We start from the raw sequence: 19,781 nt of genomic DNA on the forward strand, positions 1-19,781 counted from the left end.
TTAAGTATTATTTTATTTATTTATGAATTAGTATCAAAGACAAGTATGCTAATTTTTATCATACAAGTAGATGCAATCGATACCATCAGATGTTCTGTTATTTGAACTACAAGAGACGGGAAGATTCAAAAGTATGTTATGGCTGTATATTACATAAATACTATTATTTCTATGCAAAGTGGTGATATTTTACCGTTTCTCGAGACACTAGAGGTCACTCACCGACATCATCCTGTCAATAACTGTACAATAAATACTAGATTATTAACTTGCTTGCTAGCTGTTTTTTTCATAAATAAATGATAAATAATAGAATCGAAGCTGACAAACCAAACTACTATTGAAGTAATTGAATGAGCAACATTAATAAAATCACGTCAGTTTATTGTTTGTTTGTTTGGATTTTTAATCAGTCTTAACCCACTAAAAGATCGTAACGTAAAGATCGTATATCTAAACTTGAATAAAATATTGAATACCGACTCCAAAAAAACCGGAGTAGATTGTTAATTCAATTTATATTTTAATTTGTATTTTCTATCATAGTCCGTGGACCGATTTGAATTATTGAAAACTTTACTTCTATTTAGCCATACACGGTTTTCCCTCAATCTCATTTAAGATATCGTTCCGTCTATAGCTGGGCCGATTTTCTTGAATAAAATTTGGCCTTTGCCCTTTGGTCCCTAGCAAAAGCTGACTTACGGAAATAGAAGGCCCTCACTTCCAGAACTTTTGGGGCATCTTGAAACTGGATGATCAGGGAAATAAACCACAATTACTCGGCTGTGATGCCGGAAATCGTATTTGTGCAACGTAGATACTATTTGCAAAACCAGTAAAATGGAAAGAAGTTTCTGGAACATTCACAAGTCGAGTGGGCCGGATGGTGCCGCTCCAATTGTGCTCCAGAGTTGGCTCCGGTATCTTTTCCAGCACTCTTACCCACGCGGCATCATCCCGAAAGCCTGCCTCAATACACCGAAGAACCTAATCGGTCCAACTTTCGCCCCGTCCCATAACTTCATTGTTCTTTAGAATAATGGAGTCCATTTTTAATAGGTAGAGCCCCTGCCGATCAGTGACCATCAGTATAGTTTACGCCGTGATCGTTTAGCAAGTGATCTTTTAATATAGATAGGTAATACTCATAGATGGGCTGCGGCGATAGAGTTTAAAGAGGCAGGTGTCGACGGTGAGTGTTCTGATCTAAAATCCAGTGCCCGCTCCACTGGGTTCTCAATGCAGTGAAAGCTTTATACACTGGCCATGCATATTAATATTTCTTGGGTTCATTCTGAGCAGTGTCGGGACAAACTTGTCTGAAATCGTTGTGGTCTCGGACTAGGGTCGCCTTATTTAGTCGAGTCGTAAAGCTAGCGCGTTAACACAAGTTAGCGCGTTCAACGCTAAGAATAATCCCTAGGTCGTAATGCCACTATTCGCACATACTCCCCTAAAAGCCTCAGCTAATATCGAAATACTCGCAGTCGTCATATCGTTCAGTTCCGTAGTCACCTGCAGGTGTCCTTGGGCGGCGATAAGCACTTCATATTCAGTGACCCGCCTGCTCGTTTGAACACGAGGCTCAAGACCGAACGCGATGGTAACTCACTGTGGTCGCCCTCCGCCCCATCTAGGGGTTATAGGATATTAAGTCAAGCTGCTCTTTTGCCTCCTGTTTAATCCAAAACAATAACTGTTGATGGTGCTGCAGTCAAGCAAAACAGTGCCAAAACTCAAATATATATTTGTTGTTGATTACTTAAGACTTTATTACGGCTTTAGCGTTAATAAAAATTTAAATAACCATTGAATAGATTATATTTTAATGATACTATTATTATCGTCTTACATAAGAAAATAATACTGTCCTTTATTCTATCTTCACTTTGGTTTCTCATGTTTCTCTCAAAAGGAGTTTCTATAAAATAAAACAAAGAAATTAGTTTTTTATTTTATCCTTTAACGCTTTTAAACTTACATAGAATTCCTTTATGTTGTCTAACTAGCAGCCTGCCCGGCTTTACAGGGCTGGATGTCCTAAATATTTCATCATATTATTATTTTGACTTAATTAGATACAAAAATACACATATTTCCATTTTATAATATTAGTATGAATTTAAAGCTACTAATAGGCCCATATAGTGTAGTGTATAGTGGATAACGACTTCACCGACTTGTACATGGAGTTTCGTATCATTATTGCAATACAATTACTGATATATGTAGATGTCTCACTACATTCAACATCAGAAACTAATACACGGATTATTTTGTTTAATTGACATCATGCAAGTTCAACTGAAATCGAGCTTTACGAACTATCAAGACATTGTTTTGGACAGATCTACGATTTGCGATCTACGTAAGTATTAGTTTGCCATAATTTACATAAACAATTATCAGCGAATCATTTTCATATTGGAAACTGCTTGTTTTATAAAGAGTACATCATCAGCGTCTCGTTTTAGGTTAGCTGCTTCTTCACGTAAAGCGGCCAGTGACGTCACCAATGACATCAAGGATTTTGGCAAGATGGCTTCATTAACATTGAGATTTGAGAAGTTTGTCTGAAAAAATTATTATAAATTTACATTATAACCAACAATTAGGTAAATCTTAGAAATGTTTAACTGATCAATATTTCTTTATTATTTTTGAAGTTTCTCAAGCATTTCCAAACCAAAACATTTAATCCAATAAGTCAGATACATTTATTTTTTCATTAATAGATTACAAATTTTTCTTTAAGTTTGACATCTAATCTTTGTCCATTCCAAACTCAATTTTGTCCAAGTTCTGAGAAACCAACTTTAATTAAACAAGTCCAAGACTTTTTTTACAGTGGTGTGGTGGAAATAAAAACTTTGATAGATTATATTCACTAATTGTTCATTACCTTAGCCTTTTCACAGCTTTGTTCATATACCACTAATTTCTGCTTCACTTGTCGAATACTCTCATGGATATTCTCAGGGTTTGGGTTTTGCTGCATGAGTGACTGCCGTGAAGATAGTAATTCTTTCTTTAAACCTTCAATAAACTTGTTGTTTCGGTCTATTTTCATTTGTAGCCTTGCATTCATTTGATTTAACTTTAAAATTTCATATTCGTCTTGGAATTTTTCAGCAATTACCTTCATTTCCAATAAAGAAATTGACATTGGGTCTAAACTTAAATCTCTGTATTTTACACAGTCTTGGAGGATCTTCAGAGACTTTGGGGGCAGTTTGTTGATGCTAATATTTAGTTTAGACAAAATCTCAGAAGTGAGTTCTGCTGGGAAAACACAAAATTTAAATACATTGATAGATGGATACTACATTCCTTAAGATGGTGATACAAATTTGTAAAAGTGTATCTAAAGTCATATCACATTTATCTGAGAATTAAAACTGGCTATTTCTCTAAACTGAAATAGGTAATTTTAATTATAATAAAACAGAGCATTTCAATTTTTATTTAAATATTGATTAAATTCTAGTACAGGAAAATTTACTAAAGCCTCTATTTTTTTTGCAACATTTAGCAATAACTCTTCTGACAAAGCGGGTCCCATTAATTGTAAAGAGAGAGGCAATTTATTTTTAGACAGTTTAACAGGAATAGAAATAGCTGGTATTCCAGCCATATTTGCTGGTTGAGTGCAATAGTCTTGAAGTGCACACTGATCCCTGTTGTTCTTAGCAGTAAAATCGGTATACAAGGGAGCGTCAGACAATGTAGTTGGTGTCAGCAACAAATCTACTTTATTGTCACCATTAAAAACATTTTCAAAGTCATCTGAAATCAGTCTGCGTAATTTTTGAGCCTTAAGAAAGTATTTTTCATAATTCTGTCTCAATAAAAAGTAATTTCCCCCAAATATTCTTGACCTAACCACATTGTTAAAACCTTGTGATCTTGTCGTAGCATACAACTCTTCTGTAGAATAATTTGTTTTCGCTCGTAGCCCATATTCTAAACCATCATAACGAGACATATTGCTTGCAACTTCACACTGATTAAGTATTGAGTATACAGCTATTGAAACAGATGTGTGAGGCAAAGACACACATGAAACTTTACATAATTTTTCCAACAAATCTGTAACAAACTGCCAACATTCAATGACTTCAATGCTCATATCTTTACAATGGTATTCTTTTGGTATACCTATATTTAAATTAGATATATCAAAGTCTTCTTTTATTGATATAGGTTTGAATGCAGACTTTATAGTAGTCGAGTCTAAATCATCTGGCCCTGCTATACAATTTAATGTTATAGCTGCATCATCAACATTTTTAGCCAAGACTCCAGGTACATCCATAGAGTTAACTAAAGGAATAAGTCCATATCTTGACACAAGACCATAAGTAGGTTTTAAGCCAACTATTCCACATAATGCAGCGGGATTTCTTGTAGACCCTCCTGTGTCTGATCCAATAGCCACAACAGAAGAACCAGAACAGACAGCTACAGCACTTCCCCCTGAACTGCCTCCCGCGATCCTCCAATCGTCATTATAGCACCATGGATTACGTGTTGGCCCATAAATAGAATCAACAGTCCCAGAGCCCATGGCAAATTCATCTAAATTAGTTTTTCCAACAAGACATGCTCCTGCCATCATGAGTTTGGAATAAATAGTAGCATTATACGTTGGTGTGAAGTTTTTTAGCATGTTTGAAGCACAAGTTGTCGGAATATTTTCCGTACAAAAATTATCCTTTAAACAAACAGAAATTCCTTCTAATAGATTTAATTTTTTGCTTGATTGGAGTCGTTCTTGACATCTTAAACTTTGTTCATGAGCTACTTGAGGTGTTAAAGTTATAAAGGCATTTAATTCCTTCGTTTTGTTAGCTCTATCCAAACATTGATCGATTAAACACCGAGGATTCAAAGACTTGTCACGATACGCTTTATGTATATCTCTTATACTATACGACGATAGCTTATTCATAGTGTCTATTAAATAATTATTTGGAATTTAATAAAATAATTGAAAGGTTACAAAAAATTATCAAGGCGCTTAACGCTTTACAGAAAAACAATAATAAAGTAACTGTCAAGTCAAAACTTCAAACTATATTTACCATTAGCAATTTCTTCATATTCGTCCTGGCGTACAACAGTTTTAAGAATTTGCTTCAAATTACAAGCGATATGTTTGTCCATATCCTTGTTTTTAATCCTGCGAGTTGTTATTTCTAAAATTAATTAATAAAACCAAATCCGTAACCGTTACTTTAATTTGAATCAGAGGCTATAATCGAGCACAGGAAAAGAGGTAAAATGCACAGATGTACATCAAATCAATCAGAGACAATGGTTTAGCCAAGATGCAGACTGCCTCAATACTAAAACCGAAACACTAATACAATCGAGCAAAACATCTAATTTAAGTCGAGAATGTTATTCTATCCTATTCCCTACTATATTATTATGATTCTAATGATATTTGACTATTATTATTTCTCAGCAAATTCTCATGAAATAATTGATAATTAATTAATATTATTTCGTTCATACAAAGGATGAGATTCAGAAACGAGACAGCACTCGAACTATGATTCCCCGTATGCCAAAATCTATCACTTACTCTAATTAATCTATATTTCACATACTTTAGGCTTAATTTACAGTCATATTAAAGTTTCTTCCCGAGTCGGAGAATTTTTAATAGCCCAGTACAAATAACATTGTAAATCCAAAGGTTTGTTTAGGTTAGTTTTGGTTTAAGTTGACTGGTCCTTATTTGGTTAAAATAAAACTTCCTAATAATTCGTTGAGAAGAGGTGAAGATGGAATGTGGAATGTGTTTATCTCGTAGTTATTGCTGCACCCTCCCTCGCGAGGGGGGTGTTTTGTCCTGTTCGGGGCGTATGCCCCCTTCAGGTGGTGTATATGTTCGCGCCCTGCTGATACAGGGCGGTACGGGGGCGGGCATATAGCCCTTGGTGAGGGCTGCAGGCGCGCGGGGAGACTCAGTCTCTACCCGCTGCGCGCAGCCGATGGGGTCGTGTCCGGAGTGTCAAGTCCGGTGGTGATGATGATGAGGAGGGGGCCAAGGAGTAGTCTCGACTTGGCCCTGGTGTCGTGATGATGAGTGATGGTATCGGGCAGCTTGCGCGGCTCGCGGTCAAGCACCGCCGGGTGAGACCCCCGGTTGACCCGGGGGAGGCCCAGCGAGGCGACCAGCGGTCGAAGCCGCGTTTGCTGCCCTGGTGTCGTCGGGACCCGCGGAGAAGAGCTCACGCGGGTACTTACTTTGTATTGGTCGGGCGGCCTGGAGTGCCACGGCGCGATGTTTTGGAGGTGAGGATGTTGAGAGGCGTCCGCTCGATCAAACATCCTCATCGCGAGCCGTGCGACGAACTCGTCGATCGACTCCATCCGCAAGTCTCGCGCTATGGTGGCGTTCCTCACGTAGCGTGGTGCATGTATAGCGCACCGTAAGAAGGTGTTTTGTACGGTGCGCAGTCTTCGGCTGTTTTGTAAAAACAGCTTTTTCCGTCCGCACATGCGCATCCTCCGGTGAGACCCGCTGGTGGGAGGCCGGACTAGGCGCAGTACTTTCTTCGCTTCGGCGTCGGCGTAAGTTGGTGCAAGGCGGATCCTCAACGGCGATTGCTTGGGTTTTTAATAATTAAAAACCACGGCAATACAGTACAGAGAGAGGCTCGTGTGCACTGTAAAGGCAGAAGACCGTACGTGGAATGTGTTTATTTTTTAAAACTGAAGATTTATATACAAAAATTATCCTACACTGGCCACTAGTGGTAACATGTGGTACCAAGATGCGAAGGGTGCGTAGACGATAAAATCGAGGCGCGGCAAAAAGTTGTCCTTTTCTGCGCGCAACCGTCGAAGCGTACGAACGTGTTCTTCTCAGAACAGTTCGATATCGTGGTCTTACGATAACGGAATTAACTGTTCTTTTCAGAACAAACTATTGTTTCATGACGATAACGTTTACAACTGTCCTTGTCAGGACACATCACTGTTTCATTACGACATGTACTAATCACCTACAGGATTTCCCCTCTAGCGAAGCGTACCGGCAGGCGTATAACGCGGCCTCGGCGAGTTGTTCTTGTAGGTATTGAGGTGTTCCCAGTGTCTTGTTGTTTCAGGTTGTTGTTATTTTGATGTTTCAGGCTGTTGTCATTTTGATGTTTCAGGCTATTTGATGGTTCATGTAGTTCGCTCGCACTTGATGTGATTTGCTTGTTGCAGGTACTCGTTGTTGTATCAGTAGGCACATCTTGCTCGGCGATAGTGTAGGCAGGTTTGAGTCTGTCGATAGAGATATTCATTTCACGGTTAGGTAACTGCAGCGTGAATATCTTGCTGTTTCGTTTCAGCACGCGATAGGGTCCGTCGTAAGGTGCTTGTAATGGCTTCTTTACGGCGTCTATGCGTACGAATACGTATTCACATGTTTGCAGGTCGCGGTGTACGAATATGGGTTTTGTGTTGCTGTGTGGTTGACTAGGCATTGGTTGCAGGTTACGTATTGCGTCGCGCAGCTGATCGATGTATCCAGAGTCCATGATGACGTCATTGCGGGTCGTTGATAAGAAATCACCGGGTAAGCGTATGTTGCATCCGTAGGTAAGTTGGGCGGCGCTTACGCCGGTGTCACTTCGCATAGCGGCGCGTAATCCGAGTAGGACGGTTGGTAGCTCGTTGATCCAGCTTCTTGCGGTCTGTAGTCTTGCTTTTAATGCGGCTTTAAGGACACGGTGCCATCGTTCGATGATACCGTTGCACTGTGCGTGGTATGAAGTTGTACGCGTTTTTTCAATCCCCAGTAAGCGAGAAAGAGATGCAAATACTCTGCCTTCAAATTGGCGTCCTTGGTCCGTTGTTATTGTTACAGGACAACCGAAACGGGAAATCCAACCTTCGTATACCGCTTTGGCGACGTCTTCAGCTGATATTTTTCATAGTGGGTATGCTTCGGGCCATCTTGTTGCTCTGTCGATCATTGTCACGAGGTATCGATGTCCGCTGGCCGCGGTAGGTAGCGGACCAACGATATCGATGAACGTGTTCGAATCGTTCGGTTGGTGAAAAAATTGATAATCGACTTGATGTGTGGCGTTGTATTGTGGCGCGCTGACACTGTAGGCATACTTTTGCCCACTTGCCGACGTCTGCGTTCATTGAGGGCCAGAAGTAACGTTGCGTAATTAATTTTCTCGTAGTTTTTATTCCAGGGTGGCTAACGTTATGTACTGCGTTGAATGCGGTACGTCGGTATTCTTCTGGTAGGTACGGACGTAACTGTGAGGTTGAAGTTTCGCAGTGTAATTTGATGGTTGAGACGGACGGGTTGACTTTCTTGAAACATAAATTGCTCTGTAGACTGAGTGCTTTAATGGTATCGCTATCGCGTTCTTGAGCTTCTGCAAGTAGATTGTAGTCGATCGGCGATGGACAGGTGATTGCTTCGACACGTGATAATGCATCAGCGGCTGCATTTTGAGATCCACTGACTTGTCGTATATCAGTGGTAAATTCGCTGATATAAAGTAGCTGTCGGGTGCGTCTCGGTGATTCACTGTTTGTATTTGTTTTTGTGTAAGCGAAAGTTAGCGGCTTGTGGTCGGTAAATATTATTATTTTTCGTCCCTCGAACATTTAGCGGAAATGTTTGACAGCCATGTAGATGGCGAGTAGCTCTCGATCGTAGGTACTGTAGCGAGTCTGTGCGTCGGTGAATTTCTTCGAGAAATAGCCGAGTGGTTGCCATGACTTGTTGATAAATTGGTTGAGTGCGGCACCAGCTGTTTTGTCCCTAGCGTCGCTGAATATAGCAAGTGTCGCCTGGTGAGCGGATGAGCAAGTAAAGCGGCGTTTTTTATGCTCTCTTTACATGCTTCATAAGCTTGCGTTGATTCAGTGGTCCAGTCGATCTTAGTTTTGTCACGCTTTTTGACGTTGTGCAGGTAGGTATTTAACGGCGCTTGTATGGTGGCGGCATCTTTGATATTTTCACGGTAAAAGTTTATCATACCGAGAAAACGTCGTAGTTCTTCTACGGTTTGTGGTTTTGGAAAGTCTGTAATAGCTTGTACCTTCTCTTGGGGTGGCTGTATTCCTTCCGCCGTGACTCGGTGACCGAGGAATTTCACAGTTGGCTGGCCGAAAACACATTTTGATGGGTTGATGGTCGTATTTTTCTAGTCGCTGTAATACGATGCGTAGATGTTTTCGGTGCTCTTCCTCGTCGATTGATGCTATGAGTAGATCGTCAACGAAAGGGAATACGAAGTCGAGTTCACGCAGTACTTCGTGAATAAAGCGTTGGAAAGTCTGTCCGGCGTTCTTTAGACCAGGACACATGCGCGGGAACTCGAAAAGACCAAAAGGTGTGATGATGGCGGTTTTCTCCACATCTTGCTCGCTGACTGGCAGTTGTTGGTACGCGCGATTGAGGTCGAGTGTGGAGAAAATTTTCTTCCCTGCGAGTTGGTATGTGAAGTCACGTATACGTGGTATGGGATACCGATCGGGCTTGGTTATGGCGTTGAGTCTTCGGTAATCGCCACACACGCGTAGGTCTCCATTTTTCTTTGGCACGACGTGAAGAGGTGATGCCCAAAGGCTTTTGCTTGGTCTGCATAACCCTTGATCGATCATGTTTTGGAATTCCTTCCTGACCATTTCGTAACGATGCGGTGCAATGGGGCGTGGCTTGCAGTGAAGGGGCGGTCCATTTGTTTCAATGAAGTGTTCAACGGAATGTTTGGGACTAAGCTTCATTGAAGTGATTCTGGTTGTGCCTGGGAAATCTGCTGATCTGGGCAATCTGACAATGAGGTGGTGGTGCTGCAAGAAATCTGCTCCCAGGATTGCCTTCTGGACATCTGCTACGACGAATTTCCAAGTATATGGTCTTCGGAGGTTAAGATCGAGTTGGAGTGACTTCTCTCCGTATGTTGGAATGACCGTGTTGTTGGCGGTGTAGAGTTGAAATGGCAGTGGTTTTTCGCGTGAGCCTTTTGTCTTTGGTAGCACGGAGATATTGGCTCCTGTGTCGACCAAAAAGGTAAGTTTCGTTACCCTGTCGGTAACGAAAAGGCGGTGTGATGATTCGGTAACGCCGGTTCCCGCCGCGGCCAGCGTTACTTTTAGTTTTCCGACTGGTTTATGGGCTTGAAACATGGGCATGGTGGTGTGCATTTCTTCGCGTCCATACCGTAGCGATGATGGTAATAGCAGTACGGCTTTGGAGATTTTTTCCGGCTTCGATCTTCCATCAGCGATTCTCGTCGGTTTTCGTTTCGATTTGTCGATGCGTTCCGCGAGCGTGATTGTGAATGTGAATGGTGGCGAGAACGACTGTTGCGGTAGTTGTCGCGAGGTTGTGCTCGTTGCTCGGCGACTTCCAAAAACAACCTTCTTATTTCACCGATGAGGGTGTCGAAGGTTGGTTGTTATTCTGGAGGTTGCACACTGAGCGATAGTGAAATACCGGAGACTTCTTGGCTCGACGGTTGTGATGAAACTTGACGCTCTGCACCGGAATTTTCTGTGTTCGTCATCTTCAATTTCCTTGGTGTTCTTCTCGGGGTCACCACTTTAGGTTAGTTTTGATTTAAGTTGACTGGTCCTTATTTGGTTAAAATAAAACTTCCTAATAATTCGTTGAGAAGAGGTGAAGATGGAATGTGGAATGTGTTTAATTTTTAAAAACTGTAGATTTATTTACAAAAGTTATCCTACACTGGCCACTAGTGGTAACATGTGGTGTACGGTGTGTATGGTGTGTGTAACCAAGATGCGAAGGGTGCGTAGACGACAAAATCGAGGCGCGGCAAAAAGTTGTCCTTCTCTGCGCGCAACCGTCGAAGGGTACGAACGTGTTCTTCTCAGAACAGTTCGATATCGTGGTCTAACGATAACGCAATTAACTGTTATTTTCAGAACAAATTATTGTTTCATAACGATAACGTTTACAACTGTCCTTGTCAGGACACATCACTGACACATCATTACGACACGTACTAATCACCTACATTTGGATTGGATCCGATATTACAGGAACAGAATTTGTTACATCTAGCTACTTGTTTGTAGTCTCTTTTGAAATAATTTAATTGTTTTATGACGTAGATAAGTTTGGTGGTTTTAACACTTTAGATAAATTAAAGACTTTATTTTTTTCAAAGAAACACTTTGGGTAACAATTGACTTTAATTGTTTAAAATATCAGCATAAAACTAACATAAAATTTAGGGTAGTGGGGTTACGACGCAAATAAAATCTAAGGCTCCAAAAAATTTAAGTTGCACTTCAATACAACTTGTGCAGTCACCCTTTTTGTACACTACAAGAAGAATAGCAAGAATAGAAGCAAGCAAGAATATTATATAACAATTTATGAGTGTGAAAAATAACTGAAGGGCTCATATTGGCTCCATGTGTGCGAGGATTTGTAACATTTGGTTTATGCTTTTAATTATATACTAAAATAGATATATACGTAACTTAGCTAATGTTAGGTTACATAACTACCGATAGCATAATTTTAGCATACTTAATAAAAAATTTAACATCAGTTAAGCAAATTTTATATGGGCTAGTTGGCAACACTGAGTAAGGAATTTGTCTTCACATAAAGTTTAAGTTTTGATCATTTGATTTTTTTATGGGAAAAAGATAGTATTATTTTAACTTTATCTAGTAAACACTATCGTAACATAAAATATGCAAATAAAACCTTTACAGTTCGTGCTTTATTAGTTAATGATTATTTATTTGTCAAATTGATAATGGCTCATTTACAGTACATGCCTGGTGATCCTCGTTTAGTTGATCAATTGGTTTACGAGCTGAAATCAAAAGGAATTTTCGATCAGGTAGAATTTTTTTTCTAAACTTTGTCATGTGAAAGCTGTTTTCATTTTTCTATTTAAAACATCTACTATACTGGATATCACATTTAATGACAATATGAATATAAGAATGTATTTGACAGCAGTGTTTAAATTATAAAATTTTGTTGTGAAGGAATACATACTACTTCTTTATTTTAAGCTATGTGTACATTATTATGTATGGCATTGAACTTTACTATATTATTCTCTACTAATGGTTTTAGTGATGTAACTATTTTGGAAAACTAAACTATACATAGAACTGAATAGCTAATACACTTTTGACATTTAATTACATTCAGACTATTAATAATTACTAACTTAAATTCTTTTTAATTAATAATTACTAATTTAATTATCATTGTTGTTGAAGTGAACTAATGGTACTGTGTCTAAACAATGAACATAATAATCTATTTTATTTTTTACAACTCAGCTTCTATATTTACATCTTTATTAAATGATTATAGGTTATAGGTTGTTTATTAATATGTATTATTCATCTTTCTATTCTGGATTGCCCATTAATCTGCGTAAACATTAGATTATAATGTAATTTTTTTCATTTATACTCATTAGTAGTCTTAAAAAGCATTAGAAGGTTGGTTGTGAATCTATTAAAACTGTATGGATTTTTGCATAGTAGTTTCTATTTGATCATTTGGTTAATTTTCATCATCTAAAAAATCTTAAATTTTAGGTCAATTTAATCATATAATGACTCTTTAATATTTTTTTTCTTAATTTCAACATGGCCTTGGCCACATTTAATTATAATATATTTATTTATAGTTCAGAAAAGACTGTATAGCAGATGTAGATACAAGACCAGCATATCAGAATCTTCGGCAGCGAGTAGAGAACTCTGTATCATCATTCCTTGCCCGACAAGTTTGGAAACCAGATCTCAACAAGAATCAACTAAGAGAAAAATTGAGAAAACATATTTTAGAGTGTGTAATTCTTTGTTTTAAAATAAATTATTTTTTCAAGCTTTAATTGATTGATTTTTTATTGATTAATGAAAAAGATTTGATATATAATAAATTGTTGCAATTAAAGTTTAAAGTTTCATAATGCTTTATTTTAGATATTTTAGAGCTTTGTAATCTTCTGTAGCATTGAGTATAATAATTAAATATAAATGTTTATGTATGTTGAATTGATTTGTTTACTTATTTTTACAGTGGCAATTACCTGGAGCAAGGGGTTGAAAGAATAGTAGATCAAGTTGTTAACCCAAAGTTAGCAACAGTATTTGTTCCAAAAGTAGAAGACCTTGTCTATGACTATCTGGGTATCACTAGAAAGAAGAACTCAGTTGAAACATCAAATGGAATTGCAGATTTGCTTCCGACGGACTTGGAAGCAGTAAGTCCAGGTTCAGTTAAAAGTAATGATGATAAAGATGAGCCAATGGAAGTGGATGGCATATCTGAGCCAGTATATGAACAAAAACAAGAAGAAAAGTTAGCTGAAATAACTGAGAAAGTGGAAGAAGCAGACACATCTGGTGTTAGTGAACTAACAATACATGACTCAAATGGTAGTAATGATAAAAACAGCATTCCACTCCCTGCAGAAGAGATAAGACCTGAAGATATACCACCTCCTGAAAATAGCCCTCCAAAAATTGAAAAGCTTGAGATAGACAAAATAGAACTTCCAAAAGAACCAGATGTTGCTACAGATATTCCATTACCAGATGAAATACCAAAACAAGAAAATGGTACGTTCCTTAAAACTGTCAACAGTGATGACGACGACTCCAGCTCGGATTCATCATTACGTAGAAATATGTCACCTTTGACTCCTATCAGAAGTTACAATAATGAAAACTCTTGCGATGCTCAACAAGCATTTGAAAACCAACTGATAGAGTGTAAAAAAGAAGAAATCAATGAGCCAAGTACTTTCAGATTTGCATTAGACACAAAATCTACTGAAAATAGTTTGGATGCACCTAAATTGGATCATAAAAATGAATCTGATTTATCCAACCAGTTAAATCAAGTTAATATAGATAATTTTGTAACACCTGCATATGAAGACAGTTCCAATAGCAATAATTTACAAATTGATTATGAAAGTGATGCCAACAGTAAAGTAAATACTGAAATTAAAGAAGAAGCTGATCAAAATTCTGAAGAAAGTAAAAAAGAAAAAAAAAGCAGTCATAAAAGCTCACATAGGTCTAGAGAACATAAACATTCAGCAAGAGACAAAAAGTCTGAGTCAAAACCTTCAAGCAGTAGAGATACCAGTCGCCATGATAAAAAATCTAAAGATGATGGTAAACATAAACCAAGCGAAAAAGAAAGGTCAAAGGATAGAGGTGATAGAAAAGAAAATAAAGATTCGTCTAGACACAGAAGCTCTCACAAATCAAGCCATAAAGACTCAAAATCTCATCGAAGCTCAAGCTCCAGCCATAGACAGTCAAACAGATCAGATGACAAAAAGTCTTCATCTGCAAATCAAAAAGACAAAGAAAAGAGTTCCGATAAATCTTCTTCTAAAGATAAGCACTCTAAGGATTCAAAATCGAGTTCTCACCATGCCGATAGAGACAGAAAAAGCAGTAGTAGCAGTAAAAGTAGGTCTAGTGATAAAGATAAAGATAAAAAGTCTAAAAAAGATACAGATGATCACTACAGTCTTTCTGGTAGGGGGAATCCAAATAGACGTTCAACTGATAGAGATTCCAATGATGGCAGTTCTTCATCAAAAGGTTCTCATCAGCCTTCTAGTTCCAAATCATCAGAAAGCAAAAAAGGTGCAAAGGAAAGCACTTCAAAATCGGATAGTAAATCTGATAACACATCTGGGAGTGGTTCAACCACTCCAAGCGATAAAGAAGCTCCACATGATGTGGGTAAGAAAGCTGAAGTATTACAAAACAAACCTATTGTCAGATTAGAAACCCATCTAGAAACCCCAGTAGCTGCACCACCAAGATTGCCTTTTGTACCTGATATTACATTGAAAAAGCCAAAAATAGCAGCTAATTTTGAAGAAGCAAAGAAAATTATGAAAATGCGCAAATTTTTAGAAGAAGAGCAAAGACGTATGAATCAAGAAGCAGCTCTGCTTTTGGAGTTTCAAGCGAATGTGAGACCAAGCCTAAGTCAAGTATACTCCAGTATACCTGGACCAGAATTAGAATTTGCATGTAATACTAACACAGCAAATCAATATATTATTCAAAATACTGTTCCCAGTGAAAGACAAAGAACTTATGTTGATGAAAAAACCTACACAAATGCAGAATTATATGAAGAGTTAAATGCAGGTAATGAAACTGAAATTAGTGATGAAGAACAAGAAACTATAAGCCAAAAGATTGAAGTCTCTTCTGAATCAGATAAAACAAATAAAACCCTTTCTGGTGACTTGCCTATTTCAGAAATTAAAGGACAATCAAATGTTATAAAAGTCCCCAATGATGATATACCTGAAATGCAACTCCATGAAAAGGACAATACAGCAAACAAAAACAAAACTAGGAAACAATGCAAATCTGAAGAAAATTTAGATGTAAATAAAAAAGAAGTAGAAAAAGATGAATTACATTTTTTTGCTGATCATGAGAAATATAATTCAGAACTAGAAAAAACTAAATATACTGAGTTTCTTACATTGTATATTAAAAAAACAAATTTATGCAATAAGCTTTATCTAATTAATTGTGATACATATGAAGAAAATGTACTTAAAGATGTTGCTAGTACTTTTGGTGACTTTGACATTGTCAGTTATCATAAAAATGGCCAATTGAAAATGCCTAAAACAAAGGCAATAGTAAAAAACTTGAATTTGACTGCTGAAGTATCATTACCAATTGATTCTGAGTCTCGATCAAGTGACTCAGATATAAAATGCCAAGTATTTAGTCCTGGGAAATCAGATTGTTCATTTGAATTAAGTAATGATTATGATGCTAAATTACAAGAAATGGTAAATAAAACTTCTAGAAAAGAGATCATGCAAATTATCTTCGGCGATATTATTGATGGATCACCATCAAAAATGCCAAAAATCGATTATATTACCGAATCAAATATTGATAACGCAATCGATTGTAGTATAAAGAGGAAAATAAATGATAATGAAACCTCAGAAAATAACAATCGGCCAGTTCTAACACCCCATAAAATACGAAAAATGAGCACTTCTGAACTTATTACGTCTACCACTCAAGGTACATTTTTTAAATATTTTGAGTAGCTACTAAGATACTTATCTATATATACCTTAACTTGGATGGAATAAGGCGAATTTATTCTTAAACACACGCAGAGTTACCTTTTACGCGTCAAGGTATCAAGTGTTCACTATATGTATTGGAATAAGTAGTTTTTATCCACTGTTATATTAATAAGATGTGTTTCTTTTCTGTCTGTAAGTCTCCATAATGCAACAATCCACGTAATCAAATAAGTCCACCGTCTTATGATTGAGCATGGAACATTTACCTAAAAACTTTTATCTTTTCAGATACAGAAGAACCATGTACGGATAATCTAGCGAGTGTCAGATCGAAATATTTAGGACGGGCGAAAAGAGTTGGCCTGTCAAGACCAAAGAGGACAGGTATTCACTTACTTAATTTTTCTTAAAAAAATCTTTATTTTGTTTCTTTAGCTGTAATAGTTTTTTGTTTAAATATAAACACTGTGACCCACTCATATTTCTTGTTTTTCATTGACCAGTAAATCATTATTTTTATAGAACTACCAAACAGTCCTTCCAGTGACAAATCAGTAGAGAACTACGAACAGAACACTCCTACAAAAACTTCCAATGGAAAAATAAAGGCACCAAGACATATGGTGCAACGGTATGAAACATCAGACCTCTATAAACCCAAGTTACATTTTCTGTCTAGACGAAATGTCAGTTAGATTTTATAATGATACCACGCTAAATGGTAAATAGATATCACTTCCTTTAAATTCAAATAAATGCCAATATTATTTTCCATGACAGTTTTTTTTGAATAATTGTTTCTTAAAAATATTTAGTGTGGGTTATTATTGATGTTTTGATCATCATACAACAACAGTAATATCTAATACCTATGAGAGTTACATACGAAAATTTAGAATTACTATAGCAAATTATATAATTGTAAATTCTTATTCTTATATAAGTAATATGATAATTTTATAATTAGAAGTTGAATGTTTTGTTATATTGACTAATGTAGAAGTTTGACATGATGCATTGCATACAAAAGATTCAAAGCTATTTGAGACTCAGTATGTATATTAAATACCTTATTCATTTTTTATAGATTCTATGAATTGATTGAATAATATAAATCTTGAAATTGTATTGTTGTAATATGTATTGTAAACAATACATTTGTTTAAGATAGTAATTTTATATCATTACACTTTGCTAACAGTACTAGGTTTCACTTAAAACCTAGTATTAAACTATAAATAAACCAAGGTACTGCCAATATATGTAATTGTCAACTTAATTGAATGCGCAATCAAATAAATCTTTAATTAATTACTACGTAAAAATGTATAGTAAAAGTTATTTAAAGATTTCTTTGTCATCTTAGGAATATTACAAATTAATTCTAGGCCTGCAAAAATCATTGACTTATTTCCTGAAGAATTATTACTCCAAATTTGTTTATGTATGTAAATAAAAATAGATTTGTATGTTATTATAATATATTTGCAAATTTTGAGTTAAAGGTGTATAATTTTTTTAAAGTTTGATTTTATTTTTTATGCTAGAAATAGTAGTAACAGTGTAAATATATAAAATTATACATTTTTTTTCAAAGTTCTTCAATAAGATATTTTGACCATAAATTTATATACAATCATTCATAATTTAGCCTCATATTCTAGTTTATTGAATTAATAAATTTAAAAGCCAGTAAATAGTAATAAGATTTTTATCATTCACTTGTCATATTAGGCCTGTCCCAAAATGAGCTTTAAATTATAAAATGTTGTGAAAAAACTTATGTTAGTCAAAGGGAATGTTGTATCCTAATAGTAAAAAATTGGCACAGTAGGATTGAGTTTCACTGATACAAACATACAAATCATTTCTTTTTACTATATTAGTATAAATAAAAGACAAGTATCTATTTGAAATAGAATTTATTCACGAAAAGTATTGTACAGATTCGGGAGCATGCCACGGTTTTTTATTTTCTTAATATCAATAAAGTATTGGTACATACTTAGGACAATAAGAATGTACTGAAACAATATTATATTGACAAAACTGTATTATTAGCAATTTTATTTTTCTTACATCAATCAGATTTTAATAAACAATTTGGTACTAACCCTACAGATATATAATAGAACAAGCAGTTCAGTCAAAAATTAAACTTTAAATTAAGTTCTACATCAAAAGGGATAGTTGCATTTATTGCAACATTGTCAAAAAAATAATATTGTTCTAAGTTCCAAGTTAATTGCTTGCAGATTGTTTTTGAAGGCCAGCAGGGTCCATAATTGGGGACTGTTTCTTTACCATTCCTGATAACAGTGTTTTGATCTGAGCAATTGCTCGTCCTGGGTTTAAACCTTTGGGGCATGTTCTCGTACAGTTCATGATTGTGTGGCATCGATAAACTGAATATGTATCTTTTAGGTTTGAAAGGCGTTTAGAGGTGGCATCATCCCTAGAGTCAATAATCCACCGGTAAGCCTGCATGAGAACAGCAGGCCCTAGGTACTTGTCACCATTCCACCAATAAGAGGGGCAACTTGTAGAGCAACAAGCACATAGGACACATTCATATAGACCATCAAGTTTAGCCCTGTCTTCAACATCCTGGAGCAACTGAGTCTCCTTACCCTTTACTGCCTCATTATCACGCTGCAACCATGGTTCTATGGACTGGTACTGACGGTAAAAGTTAGTGAGATCTGGTACCAAATCTTTAACTACGTACATGTGGGGCAATGGGTAGACTTTAGTAGGCTTGGATAAATTATGATCAATGTGGCTGATGCATGCTAAAGTGTTGACTCCATCAATATTCATTGCACAAGAACCACACACCCCTTCACGACACGACCTTCTAAATGTTAGGGTTGGGTCCATTTCATTCTTAATCTTTAGTAATGCATCAAGAACCATAGGCGCGCAATCATCTAAATCCACCTCGAAATTCTGAGTGTATGGCTTTTTGTCTGGCTCATCAGGATTCCAACGATAAACTGCAAATGTTTTGACCCTCTTTCCAAGAGCAGATGACGTAGCGAAAGTGCGCAGCTGTCCAAAAGTTCCAGACGTAAGTCTTAGGAGTGGCATTATGTAATATTTTCAAACACTGAACTCTTAAAAATTACACAATATTACACAAGAAACTTTTTATTTAAATGTTTAAGCTAAGTTTAGTTTTCGCGTACTTGTAGACAAGATCCAAGTCAAATCGCGATCTTGAATTCGAACTCGAAATAGCAAGTGGCGTAGTATGTTTTTTGATCGGTTTGATTATTGAAAAATTTGGAATTTCTCTTTTCTCCGTGAAGTTTCGGTAAAAGGTAAATGTCACTGTCATTAAGCAATGCCATATTCCTTCTGTGGATACCCTAAGCCTAGCCGAACTACTACCGTTTTAGCGTAATTGTATTGTCGAAAACGCTTCATTCACAGCCAAGAGATATATTACTATACTACCGCAAAGTCGATAGTGTAGCGTCGAGTTGCTATACGAAATTAAGAAATTTAAGGTTCTAAATAAATAAAATATTTTGAACCTGCATAATAACAACATACTCATACTTTTATATTTTTAGGATTTGAGATGAAATCTATTTGAATATATTTGAATGTTTGACTATTGTTTTAAAACAACAAACAATCATTTTCCGTAATTTTTAACGGACATTTAAAGAAAACCGAATAACT

General features: G+C 36.5%; 4 protein-coding genes across 8 annotated transcripts; 1 reads left to right on the forward strand and 3 right to left on the reverse strand.

Annotated features, from left to right (window-relative positions):
• Positions 1–1,945: 1,945 nt before the first annotated feature.
• LOC123712883 lies at positions 1,946–5,262 on the reverse strand. Of its 2 annotated transcripts, none has more exons than XM_045666250.1 (3): positions 5,088–5,262; positions 2,906–3,282; positions 1,946–2,576 (listed from the first exon to the last, which is right to left on the reverse strand). In XM_045666250.1, exons 1-3 carry the CDS (start codon positions 5,167–5,169, stop codon positions 2,409–2,411), a joined length of 627 nt encoding a protein of 208 aa, XP_045522206.1. In that variant the 5' UTR covers positions 5,170–5,262; the 3' UTR covers positions 1,946–2,408. The 2 variants fall into 2 exon arrangements, with proteins under 2 accessions (XP_045522206.1, XP_045522198.1); XM_045666242.1 differs by having other exon boundaries at positions 2,906–3,285.
• On the reverse strand, positions 3,451–5,068 carry LOC123712877 (glutamyl-tRNA(Gln) amidotransferase subunit A, mitochondrial). The gene has a single exon (XM_045666230.1). It carries the CDS (start codon positions 4,952–4,954, stop codon positions 3,458–3,460), a length of 1,497 nt encoding a protein of 498 aa, XP_045522186.1. The 5' UTR covers positions 4,955–5,068; the 3' UTR covers positions 3,451–3,457.
• A 5,993-nt stretch (positions 5,263–11,255) lies between the features above and the next one.
• LOC123709327 (biorientation of chromosomes in cell division protein 1-like 1) lies at positions 11,256–17,556 on the forward strand. 4 transcript variants are annotated; one of them, XM_045660578.1, is made up of 6 exons: positions 11,256–11,428; positions 11,793–11,864; positions 12,675–12,835; positions 13,070–16,083; positions 16,380–16,475; positions 16,614–17,556. In XM_045660578.1, the coding sequence occupies exons 2-6, from the start codon at positions 11,796–11,798 to the stop codon at positions 16,784–16,786; spliced, it is 3,513 nt and encodes a 1,170-aa protein (XP_045516534.1). In that variant the 5' UTR covers positions 11,256–11,428; positions 11,793–11,795; the 3' UTR covers positions 16,787–17,556. The 4 variants fall into 4 exon arrangements, with proteins under 4 accessions (XP_045516534.1, XP_045516550.1, XP_045516542.1 ...); XM_045660594.1 differs by lacking the exon at positions 11,256–11,428 and adding an exon at positions 11,432–11,450; XM_045660586.1 differs by lacking the exon at positions 11,256–11,428 and adding an exon at positions 11,496–11,601.
• Positions 17,557–17,996: 440 nt separating this feature from the next.
• Positions 17,997–19,483, reverse strand: LOC123713682 (succinate dehydrogenase [ubiquinone] iron-sulfur subunit, mitochondrial). Its single transcript, XM_045667488.1, has one exon. It carries the CDS (start codon positions 19,179–19,181, stop codon positions 18,333–18,335), a length of 849 nt encoding a protein of 282 aa, XP_045523444.1. The 5' UTR covers positions 19,182–19,483; the 3' UTR covers positions 17,997–18,332.
• Positions 19,484–19,781: the final 298 nt, after the last annotated feature.

The sequence above is a fragment of the Pieris brassicae genome, chromosome 1 (genome assembly GCF_905147105.1).
Source record: "Pieris brassicae chromosome 1, ilPieBrab1.1, whole genome shotgun sequence".
NCBI lineage: Eukaryota > Metazoa > Arthropoda > Insecta > Lepidoptera > Pieridae > Pieris > Pieris brassicae.